Raw genomic sequence first — 15,023 nt, 5'->3', positions numbered from 1 at the left:
CTGAAAAACAGACAAACAAAGAAACTGACCCAAAAAACACAACCCTCTTAGCAGAGAAGATAAACTGATACTGAAGTGTGTGGGAAGATGCCTCCATAATAACAGCACTGACAGATAACAATCATGGTGTATTTAGTTCCAGGAAGGTAGGTGAACATTCCTGTCTGACACTGATAATCAGTACAGATATCTAACCCGGAAAACCACCATGTTTGGAGCAGTCTGCAGTGCTTCTCTAACGCGGTAAGGCTCACTTAAGTTTGAGTTCAGTTAAGGTGAAAGTATAAAGATGGTCTGCACAGATCGGACTCCACTTGTTAAAAATAAACACAGTTGTTTACAGATACCGAGCACCTATAATCAGTAGGCCATCATCAGAAGGTCTCCATTCATTACCGTCAAAAGAAAACATGAACAAAGCTTCTATTTAGTTCACATTTAGTCATCCATTTTCCCTAAAGGAAAATAATTAGGGCTGGTAATGTTTAAATGTTTTCAATTGCAGTAAGGAAACATGCCTTTATGATACATTTATATGAGAACTATTAACTTGTTTTTCTACTAAATGATTTTTAAACTGTTGCCTAAACACACGCAGCCATGCAACACTTTGCTTACATAAAAGTAAAAGTCTAATTGGCAAAATTATGCTTAAAATCAGGAAATATCTGATCAGTACAACAGAGAATTAGGTCCATACATAAGGAAAAACAAATGAGAGGAGAAAGATTTATTTTTTTTATTATTTATTTTCAATTTTATTTATTAGTATTATTATTATTATTATTGTTATTTTTTGTATTTTTTTTTAATTTCTATTCATTTTTTTTGCAGTGAGATTATTCAGCTTTCAATCAGAGGAGGAAGGGGATTTTTTTGGCCTTTCAAAAATAAAGTCGAAATGTTGAGAATAAACTTGACATTTCAAGATTAAAGTCAAACTTTTGAGCATACTAACATTACCGCATATTGCTGCCTTTACAAAATGCTTTGTGTGGATGAACTGGTAAAACTGCTTCAGAAACAGTTTTAGTCACAAGGAAATTATTTCTCTTGTAGCACATAAGAAAGGACAGCACAGGAGATACCCGCACATCAATGTAACTGGGCTAGAGAGCCATAAAAAGATCCACAGGCTGAGGTCAATGCAACAATAGTCTATTTATTTAAGACATCTGTGCACAAAAAGGTGCTCAAAGTGAATGATTACGTTTCAGTCCTTGACTATCATCACTGCTCCTTGTCCTCGTCATTCCTCTCTTGTTTGTCTAATGTGCAGACGCACCCACAACAAACTTTTTTGTTGCCCCACATAGGCACAGTTTCACAGCACCCCTGGGTCTTTTAGCACATAAACACAGTGCAGTAACAAGTGTTGGGACTTTAAAGAGATTGTGCCAAAAATTGTGTCTGTTTGGAGGAAGAAACCACTTAAACTTAAAAGGACATCGTCTAACATTTTCAGTTGTTTATTGGTAAAAATCCATTCATAAATATGTCATCACTGGTGTACTATTACCTCCACCAATAATCTGACTTATTCTCGTAAAAGGAGAATTTCGGATTTGTTTGTACAGTGTGCAGGTAAGTCGTCTGGGTAGTTCCATAACGTTTCGCCATCTTGAAAACACATCCGCCAGCAAGGGACATACAGCCCCGCCTTCTGTGCTGTCGTTGACAGCCAGGCCAGCGCTGTGTGACTGAGAAGCTGAAGGAGAGGAGCACTACTGCAGCATAACAAAGTCCCACTCTTTGAGCGTAATGCAGGATCATGCATATGCAGCATCACAGGAGACGGAATCCTCGGCGCCAAGAAAGCACTGTTAGCGGTGCAGTGATGTGAGGAGGGGGATGAGGTGTGTGAGGTTGAGCCACTTGTCAGTCGTCAAAAGACAAGACATGATTGATTTGTTTCGATTTACACCCGCCCCAACAGTCCTACATTGTAAACACAGCCAGCATGGTGAGGAGGGGGTTTGTCTGCTATATATATGATTTCAACGTTAGATGGGAGAAATTCCTACACACTGTGGATTTAAAAAAAAGAACAAGCTGGTAAAGGACAAATGCAAAGGTATCGATGGCCACACATGAGTGCAATACAGAGATGATGTGTTGTATCGCAAGCAGGACTACAATGGTGTGAGATTTTAATGGTAAAATAACCGTCTCAGAAAATATCCCAATTTCACAGTATCATGGTATTACTGTAATATTATTTTCAGTAACAACGACCCTTAAAGGAATGAAAATGGAAGGTTTATTTTGGTTGAACAAACGTTTTATTACTATAACTGAAAACTGAAACAATTTTTTTAATGGAAGTTTGTATAAAAAGTCTCCACTTTGAAAATAACTACAGTACAAGGGAGATTCTCTGTCCAGTTGCTTTTTTTTTCTTCGATATCGTAGATAAGCAAACGTGCATCAGCTTTTATATCACAGTTTACCTTAAAACTGGTAAATCACTGCAACCCTAATGGCGAGACAGAATTTGATGGACTGGAAGAGTTGACTTTATTCTTTATATTTTGACTTTTTTCTCAAAATGTCAAAAAAGTAAATAAATAAATACAATTGTGCCTGACACTTAAAGTGAAAGTTAAACTTCATTCTGGTAATGCAAAATGAAAAAATGTTCGTTTTTTTTTTCCCTTTATGCCTTCTCCTAATACTTTCCATAGCTTCATAGCTCCATGACTATAACATCAAAATTAGTAATCTGCCCAGGCATTCAATTGATACCCCACTAAAACCTTGTTGCTTTAAATTACTTTGTTTAAATATGTGTAATAATTGGAACTGCTCATGCCTACTGAAACTCTACATTTAGTTAGATAAATCTGCAGTGTGACATCAGTGAGTCTTTTATAGATCGCCCTCTGGTCTCGAATTAACGTTATTAAAATCACACCGCGGTGACAGCAGTCACAGCTGTCTGTCAGCATCGTCAGTCCTGCCGAGACACTGTGACATCTGTAATGTGTGTGTGTGTGTGTGTGTGTGTGTGTGCCTTGACTCTTAACAGAGTCCCTTGAAGAGTTTTATATGAGCTCAGGTTTTTCTCACATCATTAACAACAGTGATAATAAAATAAAAATAAAAACTTGGCAACTAAGTAATGATTTGCAAACTTTAAACCTGACGAGATGACAACGAAAAAGAGTCAATTCCTTCTTAGCTTTCTTAATGTAAGTGACATATTTTGGCTGTTTTTGTAGGCTACTTTTATGCTTTAAAAGCGACTAAAAATGGACATAACAAATAAGTTTCTTCTGCTGTTGCTAGATTCAACTAACCTGTGCATCATGAACTACCCAAGTTTTAAGTGCATCTCTATACCTGGAAGGTGAGGTAGAAGTCGTCCTCTACGTTTCCCTCGTAGCTCAGCAGCTCTCCCAAACCATGAGCCAGCTCCTGCCGACACACACAAGAGTTCAGGATCAGGAAACATCTTTTGGAACAACAGCAGACAGTAATGGAACAAAGAGCTCACTGGCTCGGCCCCAAATCAACTGAGAGAATCAGAATCAGACAAGTGATTCCTCTTAAACAGAGAAAAGCGTGCCACGTTTTCAGTCGACAAGAAAGGTATCTAATGAGGAAAACAGCTTTCAGACCAGTGAAGAGCTGAAAAGATTCTCATCTTCCACTTCATGTTAGGTATGAAAAAGCTCTTCAATCACATGCTCTTCAGACAGAATACCAATTTAAGAAGATAAGCGACAAGCTGTCTCAAATGCTGCAGAGTGGCCTGAGGTCTGGCGACAAATCACTGGTTAAATCACTGTTTCAAATGATATGAACATGTCAGCAAGCCAACAAAGCTGCACTCGTTTGTACAGCTTCATTTATTTATTGAACAACTTTGAATATTTTTCTTGCCCGTGGTCACCACTGTTACGAAGTTGACACCGGCTGCAGAGCTCATATCTAATATCCTGCTGTTACACAACCACGGGGCTCGTTTTAGCTTCCTGCTGCGTGTATCAGTGTGTGTGTCTATGCGCACGTTTCCTGGTGAGATCCAGAGTTTTCGACCTTCACTGCGAGGAAGGTTTTGGATGTGACACACCTTGAGGATCGAGTAACATTGAGCGAATGTCAAGAGAAAGTTGAGGATCTTTGCTGCACAGTACTGGTGAATCATTTCATCAGTCACACAGTGTGTCTCTGTTGCAAAGTGAGGAGCACAGTATTTTCACTAAGCTGCAGATTACAAGTGTCGCCCCCCTGCAGCAGGTGTGTATAGGTTAATGCCTTGCTCAGAAAAAAAGAATCTCAGTCTTAGTTAACAGCTGCATCTACAACATGGTCAGAAAATTCAATTACTCAAATGTACTCAAACTTTGCCGTAGATTCAAATAAAAATGTTTTTTTTTTTTTTTTTAAAAACCTCCAAAATGAGTTTTTGTTCTGCAAATGTTTTCGTCAAACTGCAAATCTCCTAACTGCATCCAAAAACAACACTTAGGGATGTAATCCTGTTCCTCTAATCCAAAAATTTAAACACACTTGTTGTTCAGCTGCATGTTTTGCTCTACCGTCAGATCACAATGCAAAAAAACCCAATGTGAGTACAATGTGTACAACTGTGATGCATACATTGGCACGCCTGAGTGTAATTACAAGTGTGTGTGTGTGTGTGTGTATGGTCAGGACTGAAATTTTTACAGGGGTGTGTGTGAGAGAGACACAGAGAGAGGGAAACACAAGGAAGTGAGTTGTAGAGGTTGAATACGCTTCACATCTGGGAACACTCAACAAGTGAAACAAAACTTTCTAACTCTTTGTTACATCATCAGCGTGTTATATGTTACCTAAACAAATACTCTCAACTATTATTCAGACAGTGAGTGTGCATGGCTGGAGGCGAGTACACTGTTGTACAAAATGTGGTTATAGAAATATTAAAAACATTATATGTTACATTTGTATAGAGCATGGTGAACGTTGGAGCAGAAGACAAACTAAATGTCAGGGTTTGACTTAAAGTTCATGCAGCTGAATCTATTCTCTGGTGGGAGCTCATCTTCACTCTGACGGCAACACATGAGGTTAAATTTAGACTCTACAAAGACGCTGCTTAGAGGGATTAGCAGGGTGAGGGTGAGCAAAGAGAGATGAAATGTTTAACACTAGCACCCTCTAGTGACAAAACAGCAAAGTGCAAGTGTAAGCTTGCCAGAGGTGGATTAAAAAAATGAGCTTTTTAGTTTAACACATTGATCTTTAACACAACTCAGACTGAATATGTCATTTTCTTAGAGCCAGAGTGAGGGTGTATGTGCAGGTTAATATTCTGTGGGGGATCTTTGGTTTTCCTTTTCAGGTTTTAGGGGTTTCTACCGCCTAAATAATATGCATCAACAAAGAAAACATAAACACTGCTGCGGTTTTGTTGCAAAGTCATTTAAAGAGGAAGAGGATTTCTTATGCTTTCACTAAATTATGAAGTAAATATTGATTGCATAATGTAATGGGTGTAGAATAATGACACCACCTGCGTCTAAACTGGTTACCTAAACACCTGACTTTCACCATGCAATTCTGTCTGCTATCAGGTACGATCACCTGGTAGAATAAAAGCTCGATCTACGGCAGTAATTCATCCATTGTGTCACCAAAACAGGAGGAGGATAGCCTTTCTGTTTTCCCAGTAGCTATCCCCAGTTACTGAAGAGTATTAATGTGAGCTCTTTGCAGGTACTATCCCAAGTAGCGGAAATGGCGAACAATGGAACAACCAAAGTAGCTGTTGGTAATCTACCCAACAAAAGAAAAAGAGCCCCTTTAATGGGGGAGGCAAAGGCAAAAAGAAAGAGTGATGAAAACTGAGTTAAAACGAGAGTAAATCTCGGATGGGCATTCACTTAAAGCATGAAAGCCTGAAAGCTCTGTGACTTGCGAGAACTCCAAACCCAAACTGAACTGGTATTCTCAGTAACACTCAAAATATATGAGGGTTTGGACACGGCACATCACATAGGCGAGTCAGAGTGGGTTTCTGTTTTTGCAGTGTGTGGTTCTCTGTGTAATGAGCAGTTAGTTATGCAGGTTTTAGAAGTGTCGACCATATTAACTGGTACTGAATTAATTACCTGGGTCGCTTAAACAACAGGATGCATTGATTTTATCAATTATCTTAATGTAAAATGTAAAAACACACAGAGTTGCTCAGCTGCTTTGCATTGCCTCTTGTACAACATATTAATTTCAATCATTTTAATCAGATTGTAGTTGTTTTTTACACAGTTCTTTGTAGTTTTCAGTAGACGCAGCTTCCATGCTCCGTGTAGCAGCCTCAGCTGATTATAAGGCATGTTGCTGTAGATGTGTCACACTATGTCCATGCCCCATACATTTAGGCCCTCTGTAACTATCTTGCCCACCTATTAATGTCACACGTTAATGTTAATATCAATGTGTTAGTGTTAGGGAAACGGAAACCGACCAGGTTGTCTTTGTGACACCTGCACCAACAATTATACCACTTTAAAAGGTTATGGGAAGTTGAAAAGTTGTTTCCACTTTAAACCTTTCTTACTTTAAATCTTACCTTTTTTTTAAGCATATCACCTGACATATAAGCCAAACAAGATGGTTGTGTGTTTGCTTTTCAACACTGACTAGGCCTCGATCTTAGGTACCTAATGTATGGCAGGACATGCTTTCATTAATACTACAACTACTGTAGGTTAATTGTTTGTTCATTTCTGGCTATATAGAGTGCTGAAGTCACGCCCCTTCCGGTGAAGCTCATGGGACCTTAGATCGGAAAAAATATGAATGGCAGTGAATGAGGAGAGAAATATTATCTTTTGGTCCCGTTTGAGTTGCGACATGAAATCCAAATATGTTGTTAATGAATTTAAAACCTAAATTTTAAGGTCAAGAAAGTCATACTTTGTAGTAAAACTGTTGAGATATAAGCTTTTTAATTAGAAAGACTCAAGACTACACAGGAGGAGGTCGCGTATGTGACGTCATAGCTTTCGCTCGCTTCCTGCAGCTTGGAGTGACTGCAACCTGGCACAAAACACACAGACATCTTCAATCATAAATCGATTAATCATAAAACAGTGGAATTTCAGCGGGGAGGCCAAGCTGCAGGAAGCGAGCGAAAGCTATGACGTCACATACGCGACCTCCTCCTGTGTACTCTTGAGTCTTTCTAATGAAAAAGCTTATATCTCAACAGTTTTACCACAAAGTATGACTTTCTTGACCTTAAAATTTATGCTTTAAATTCATTAACAACATATTTGGATTTCATGTCACAACTCAAACGGGAACAAAAGATAATATTGCTCTCTTCATTCACTGCCATTCATATTTTTTCCGATCTAAGGTCCCATGAGCTCTACCGGAAAGGACGTGACTTCGGCACTCTATAGCAGCAGCATTATGCTGCATTCTATTGGTAGCCGGAACCGGGATTGATACGGTTTCCGGTCCAGAAAGCTACAAAAGAACACCCGTTCTATCCGGAGGTCTCGTCATCAAACTCGGGCAAGGTCCAGGTAGACCGAGTCGGTAGAATTGACGTCACGACGAAGATGGCTGCGCACATTGTGAATGGTAAACAAAGTTATTTGTCCTCAATTTGTCCTCGTATATGCTGTTTAATTAAGCGTGTGTGTTGTAAAAATCATACAAGTACTTTGCAATGGCATTTCTATTTCCACTGTTGACTGTGTTGGAAAAAAAGTCTGTGCAAGCCCATTGTAGCCTAAAGTCGTTTGAACCAGCAAAGTCTCCGTTGCTCAGCAACCATGCAAACAAAAACAAACTTACGGCACGCCGCCATGTTTTCCGGACTGTTGCAATGAAACGCTTTCAAATCAGATGTGTCATACGGTCATATAAATCCGACAAGGAATGACCGGCCTGGATTGCCAAACGAATGCGGCATTAATCATTTAGCTGTGGTGCAGGGCTGCTGTTAAATGCTTGCAATGCCTTTATTGATAGGACAGCTCAGATAGATGGGAAATGTAGGAGAGAGAGGGGTGCTGACATGCAACAAAGGGCTGCAGGCTGGAGTTGAACCGTGGCCGCTGCAGAGGACTCGGCCAATATGGAGCACACACTCTACCAAGTGAGCTAGAGGCCGCCCCCTTAGTCTTACTTTATGGATGTATCTTATCATACTGTCATTTTAACGCGCAGTCTAGGATTCAAACCAGTAACATTCAGTATTAAGCTACAGACACATACCGGCATGATCTGCTGCAGGTCGTCCAGGGTGGTGTTTGCCATGCCGATAAGGGCATTTTGGTCACATGGTACAGTAGGTGGAGTGAGGAGCTTCCTGTAAAAGTGGACACACTTTCAGGGTACAAAAAAACAAAACAAACTAAATAACTAGTTATACTACACTCTCCCAAAACATTCCTCTTGGGGTTGGATCAGAAAGCATAAAGGAAAGATTTCTACAACAGCTATAATCTGCTGCTTCCTGTGCAGAGGCCTGTATGGAAGCTCTTAATGTCTTGATGTGGTGATTAGAGGTGACACAGCTTTCACAGCCTCAGAGAAAGCAGCATGGTTAACAGCAACATTTGTCATCTAAGTGGATGTCTGAAAAACCTGAGCTGATGCTTGTTCTACTCCATCAGCCCGGCGCACACACACCTACCTGTAACAGTAGAGGGGGAAGTGGATGTCCAGAGCGATGCTGTTGTAAACTGCTAAGCCCATCAGCTGAGAACACAGCAGGTTAAGGAGGAAGTAACTATTGACAGAGCAAACACATGCCGATACACACACAGTAGATGTAAATATATTTATTACCAGGGCAATGATGCGTCATGTTCTTTACTCTGTTTGCATTCACTCTACCGTTAAGTATCTGTGTCGACACATCAGCATAAACATACAGTGAGCGTCTGCAGGTAAACATCACAAAATCATTACCACCTGACTTTCAGACGTTAAATTATAGTAAACAAACAAAACATCGGGAGTCTGTCGTGGCCTCCAGCAGCCTCATAAACTAACCTACATTTCATGAGCTCAGGTTTTTACTACAAGTCTGTTTCATGATGTCACATAGAAGCAGCCCAACTCAGTCTCATCTCGATCCGGCTGTTCTCATGAACTGTTTGTATGTTCTCCTACAAATAGTAATGAACCAAAATATCCCAAAATACCAAAATAATCTTTAATCATTAAAATAAATCATTAAAATAAAATAATAATAATTTAAAAAAAGGTCACATATTACTGCCCAGTACAGCAGTAGACTCATTTACCTTAGATTATCATCCCATTTTATTATAATATGGAATATTAAAGGTTATGTGTGCAACATTCAGAGCACTAATATAGCAACAAACCACTATTGGTTTTGTATTGCACCCTGAGCAGAGACAGAAGTCACGCTACCTCTGTGTGTTGTAATCTGAGCTTCTCTGTGGTTTGTTGTGGTAAGCCGGTCTGGCTGTGTGTACATACACTGCTCAGAAAAATGAAGGGAACACTTAATGGTCACAGTGTAACACCAAGTCAGTTAAACTTCAGGGATATCAATCTGTCCATTTAGGAAGCACAAGTGATTGTGAATTTAGCTGCTTTGGTGCAAATGAAAGTGACAACAGGTGCAATGGAGAGACAAAAGCAAGACAACCTCCAAAAAGGGAATGGTTTTACATGTGGTGTCCACAGACAGCTGCTCTCTCCTGACTGATTCTTCTCTAGTTTGGTCTTCTGCTAGTGTCCTTGTCACTACTGGTAGCATGAGGCGCTACCTGCAGCCCAGTCAGGCTGCACAGGTAGTCCAGTTTGCTGTGTCTCCCAGTACAGTCTCAAGAGCATGGAGGAGATACCAGGAGACCAGCCGTTACATGAGGAGAGCAGGACAGGGTCGTAGAAGGGCATCAACCCAGCAGCAGGACCAGTATCTGCTCCTTTGAGTCAGGAGGAACAGGAGGAGCACTGCCAGAGCCCTACAAAATGACCTCCAGCAGGCTACTGGTGTGCATGTTTCTGACCAACCTGTCAGAAACAGACTCCACAATTTCCAGCACAGAGCTTTTATTTTGAAGTGCCATTTCCTGCCTTAGAGTGAGTGACGGACAGCTACTTGACAGAGACAGCAAACTAGCTCAGCAACATGGCCAAACACAAGTATGGCACTGAATATATGAAACCGTGTGGACCTTGAAATAATGACGAAGAAGAAATCTGGACGCCGTAACTGGACCAGTTGGGAACCACTATGTTAGTGCACGTGAGTATCCCACTGGTTAGCTCACCACTGTCACTTTGCACTGCACTCATACAGCTGTTACAGATGATCTCGAGACGGCATTGTTGCAAAAGCAAAGTGCCAACCTTCCGGTCAACACCACTAGCTCTGTTGTCATTGTTGCCGTTGGTTACTGCTATATACAGAGTTAGCACTGTTAGCTGCTAGCTACCGGCTCAGCCACCTTCATATTGAGAACCGTGTCCAGACAACTCAACGCTCTGGATTTTGCAGAGAGAGCCCTTCACTAATGTTAACAACACAGAAACCTGATTCAGATTTCAAAAACCTGATGGAAGAAGCTGTTGGTGAGAACGCACTGAGACTGAAAGCTGGAGGAACAGAAGCTAACACAGGTTCTCTATAAAAAACATGGAGCTGAAAATCCAACACAGATGAACAACTGAAATTCATGACACTGATAACAGACAGAGAGAAAACGTCTCTTCTGTTGGGGTTCAGTCTGTCTGAAACTCGCAGTGTAAAATCTGACCTCATGGTTCATTTCACGGCCTGTGTGTGTGTGTGTGTGTGTGTGTGAAAACTGAAAAAGGCCAACCAGTCTTTTTTTTCTTTAGAGCAAAAAGAGTTTAATGTAGGCTAAATGACTTCATTGTGTTACTTCAGTGTGTGTGAGTGTGTGTGTGTGATGGTGAGTTCATGTACTTAATGTCCCATCCACCTGCAGTTATTTTTTCATGTCCAAAGGGTGGTGGCCTACACACACACACGCACACACACACACACACACACAAAGTGTTCACAGCTGCTACATGTGGCAACCATATGTGGTGTAATTGTGTGTGTAGGTTGAGGGTGTGTGTCTGTGAACTGAACACTACTGATTACAGGTAGGTGACACACACACACACACACACACACACCCACACACACACACACACACACACACATACCCAAATAAACAAATATTCTACACACACACACACACACACACACACACACACACACACACAGACGCTGGCATGAAAATAAACATAAACTGTACTATTACCACAGCCATTAAGGTCATTATGAAGTCAAACACACACACACACACACACACACACAGATATCAAAGAGAGGGGAACAGAAAAGCATTTAGAGGCCCTCGTTCATATATCTTCACTTTATGGGACAGCATGAATAAAGCTCTCTCTTTCTCTTTATCTCTCTATTCATGCCCGCTCTGTTTCACATTACGTCTCTGTCTGTTTTTCTGCCCACTTCCTTCTATTCGCCAGAATGTTTCTTAAACCTCGTGTTGCTTCACTGGTGCAACAGCCAGCCGTGCCACAAAACAGAAACAGTGACAAACAGATTCTGCAACAATATTCTGCAACATCAAGGTTACAAAAACTGCAACGAAAACCTCAGGAAATAAAAAACAATCAACCTTCAGACTCTTATTTAACACATTTTCATTTCCCTTTTATGATTGTGTGAACTAACTAAGTGACATATTTTGTAGATATTTCATATGATATTCAATATATAACAATGACAGTACACCACAAATGATAAACTGTACAATTAGCCAAATAGTGGGAACAATAACTGTAGGAAGTTTAAGTTAAATGAGCAATTTTGTTGAATTTTGAGTGCATATTATCCTGTAAATATTCCAACAGTAATGAATTTCTGTCATATTTTTGGTAACTTTATAGATTCTCTGTATTATTCTGTATTTATACATGGCTTCTTCTTGGATAACTTCAGTGTTTTCATCACTCTGACATTTGGCCATTGATCTGTTAGCTCTTTGGTTGTTTTAACTGCGTTTCTTATTTTTCCACTGCAGGACGAGGCTTTTAGCAGAAAGTGTAGGCTCTGTGAATATAGCTACACTCTGTCCTTTTCCTGAGAGATTATTTTTTCAGTTAATATCTTAAATAATAATCCAAACTTAGAAAAATAACAATTTAATTTAGTTTTCTTCACCGAAATGACAGTCTCACTCCCAAGTCGTTGAAAACTGGCACTTTGTCAGTGAATGAATAAAGCTATCCTTTTATATCGGCATGGTACACGTTCAGTTGCTGTTATTGTTTAACAGAGCTCGGCAGCATCAGGGGGAAACGTGGCGGGACAGCAACGAAAGTTAAAGCGACGGAAGTCAAAGTAGGGTGGGCCGGAGGGGTGGTGACTGGGTCAAACAACCACTGACTTTCACCCAGGAGAAAGAATTTATTTTTTCACACCCCTTAACATGAGGAAGGCCTCACAACCCCCTGTGAAGCTTTGGCGACCCCTAGTGGGGGTTTGGACCTCTAGGTTGGGAACCAATGCCCTCTGAGGCCACGTTGAAGTCACGCACTTTTTCAGCTATACCCAGCTGGTAAGACAAACTCAAACTAATGTGCATGCATGTTGGTCTCTTTACGCAGCGCTGTATGGAGCCTCATCTTCAGCTCACAAATTATTAGGAGGAGCAGTTAGCAGGACATGACTGACAGCTACATGTCTATCAAAATCAGTCTATCTGTCTTAATCCCTTAAATACAGTAAGTTTATGGTTAAAATCATCTTATTCCTCTTAGTGTGGTCTGTGCATATGTGAACATTTTCACAATAATGAGATGTATGAGACAGACCCATGTGAGGCCTGTGCTTTATCAATGTGATAAATACAGTGTACATATCGATATCTCTGCGTTAGTATAAACACAGAGTTGAAGACCTGAATGTACACATTATTTTACACATCTGGTCTCAGTTTGCAATTATTTAACCCTCCTCATTTATTCAGCCTGAACAATTTGCTCTCTCCACCAGATGTTTGATCACCTGCTCTTCCCATTTGTTGTTCAAAGCTGGATTAACCAAAGTGCTCTGAGGGCCCCAGAAGCAAAAAGTTCACCGTGTGGCAATTTGTACTAATTTAATAAATGTAATTTTGTTTGGGGAAATGTTTTTATCTTCGTATAATATTCATGACTAATTAGTGGTTAGTTTGCTTTCATTTATAACTGCTTCATTATGTCTGTTTAATGTTTTAAACTTATTATTAACATATTCCCAAATGAATTTGTGCTTAATCAAAGTACCACACAGGAAACATGATTAAATAATCAGCCCAGTCGCCACAACAAAATAATGGCATTGTGCGTTTCTGCAAACTATAAATTGGTATTTTTTTAGGTGTCATTCATAATAGGCCTATATCAACATAACTAAAGTGACGCAGTATATTAGCAGGATTTGGGGACGGTGTATAGCGTAACATCTGGGTGAGACGCCTGCCAAGCTGCAGACACAACACATTCTCACTACGACCTCGTCACATACATCACGTTTGGTCATGGTCTTTCCACGTCCAGGTACGCCGTGCAAGGTACCCTGGGTGCGTTGTTGACGTTCTGGGACACCGTGTCAAGTTCTGCCTGTTACATGCATTGTCTGTTTTCAAAATGCACTTCTGTTTTCACAGGAAATTTATTTTTTAGATATGCGTATTGACATTTCTCTTTCCTCCAACAACAAAAACACATGGTAAGGTTTAGGAGAAAAGAACAGGATTTGGCTTTAGAGTCTTACGGGACGCGGACACCGTACCCCCGGGTAAAAGTTAGTGGATGTTGGACCCATCCACCACCTCTCCCACCCACCTTAACTTTCATTTGTCCCACAGAGTTTCCCCCTGATGCCACCTGGTGCTGCTAAAGTATTATAGCAACCATCTGTGTATCATGCCGACGTTAAAGGCTTTTTTGGTTTCTCACGCTGCAAGCCACTGCAAGCGCCGGATTTTGACTACTTCGGAGTGAGACTGTTTGAGACCAACAAACAACAAAAGCGCATTTTTTAGGTAAGTCATTACTGTGTTTTCAGGTGCATTTTAGCCCCCTGATGTGAGTGTTTTCTCGCAACCTGTTGCTGCATTTCCTGCCAGAATAGCACCACAAAGAGTGGTTGTTTTCTACTGAAACATTGCTGCTTTCCAGTGGAATTTGTGCCCCAAAACCAGGTATGTTAAGCTAAAAAACATGGTCTTTTCTTTTCCTAACCCTAGCCAAATGGTTTATGTGCCTAATCCTAATCACAGCATTGCTGAAATGTAAAGTTCCAATGTATCCACTACATAATAACGAGCAAATGTAATGTATCTGTGGTCTGCAGAAACGTACAACGCCAACATTTTTCTGGCTAATGGGTTGACATAATATCCCAGCACAGGGATATTGTACACATTACACAAAGAGCAGAGAAACCAGGCAGCTGCAATGCCTTATCCTCATCTCTCTACTGTCTTCCTCTCTTCATGTCCCACTTTGCCTCTCTTCCTCTCTGCTCTCTCATCAGTGTTTGCTCCTTCTTGTTTACATCTGTTTATACTCTATCTTTCCATCTCACCCTAACTGCACCTCTTTCTTTCTGCTTTTCATTTATCTCCATCTCCCTCTGTTGGGCTACACTCTTCCTCTCTGTTACACATTTTCTATCGAGCCCCCTTCTCTCGCCGCTGCTCCCTCTCCATCTCCATAGTGACGCAACGCTACCATGACGACTAAACAGGAACGAGGGAGATTGATAATTTAGCTCTTAGCGCCAGCACACATGTGGAACATGCATGGAACACCCATGGAACTCAATGTTCCTGCCCTCAACCACACACACACACACACACACACACACAATAACCTGGCTAAGAACAGGCAGCTATTAGGTTATATAACCTTTTGACAGTTCCCAGCTGGCTAGTAACTCTGGCTAAAGTACTGGATCATTCTCTATATACACACATATTGTATATATACACACACTCACAGACACA

General features: G+C 40.6%; 1 protein-coding gene across 1 annotated transcript in view; it reads right to left on the bottom strand.

Annotated features, from left to right (window-relative positions):
- Nucleotides 1-15,023, bottom strand: part of hectd2 (HECT domain containing 2) — a 75,890-nt gene that overhangs the window by 23,867 nt on the left and 37,000 nt on the right. Inside the window, exons 15-17 of the mRNA XM_050071722.1 lie at nucleotides 8,642-8,706; nucleotides 8,221-8,314; nucleotides 3,343-3,417 (exon numbers count right to left, since the gene is read on the bottom strand). Coding sequence (XP_049927679.1) covers nucleotides 3,343-3,417; nucleotides 8,221-8,314; nucleotides 8,642-8,706 — 234 coding nt within the window. The remainder of the gene's footprint in view (nucleotides 1-3,342; nucleotides 3,418-8,220; nucleotides 8,315-8,641; nucleotides 8,707-15,023) is intronic.

Source organism: Epinephelus moara, chromosome 19 (genome assembly GCF_006386435.1).
Source record: "Epinephelus moara isolate mb chromosome 19, YSFRI_EMoa_1.0, whole genome shotgun sequence".
Taxonomy (NCBI): Eukaryota; Metazoa; Chordata; class Actinopteri; order Perciformes; family Serranidae; genus Epinephelus; species Epinephelus moara.
This window is presented reverse-complemented; position numbering and strand designations above follow the sequence as displayed.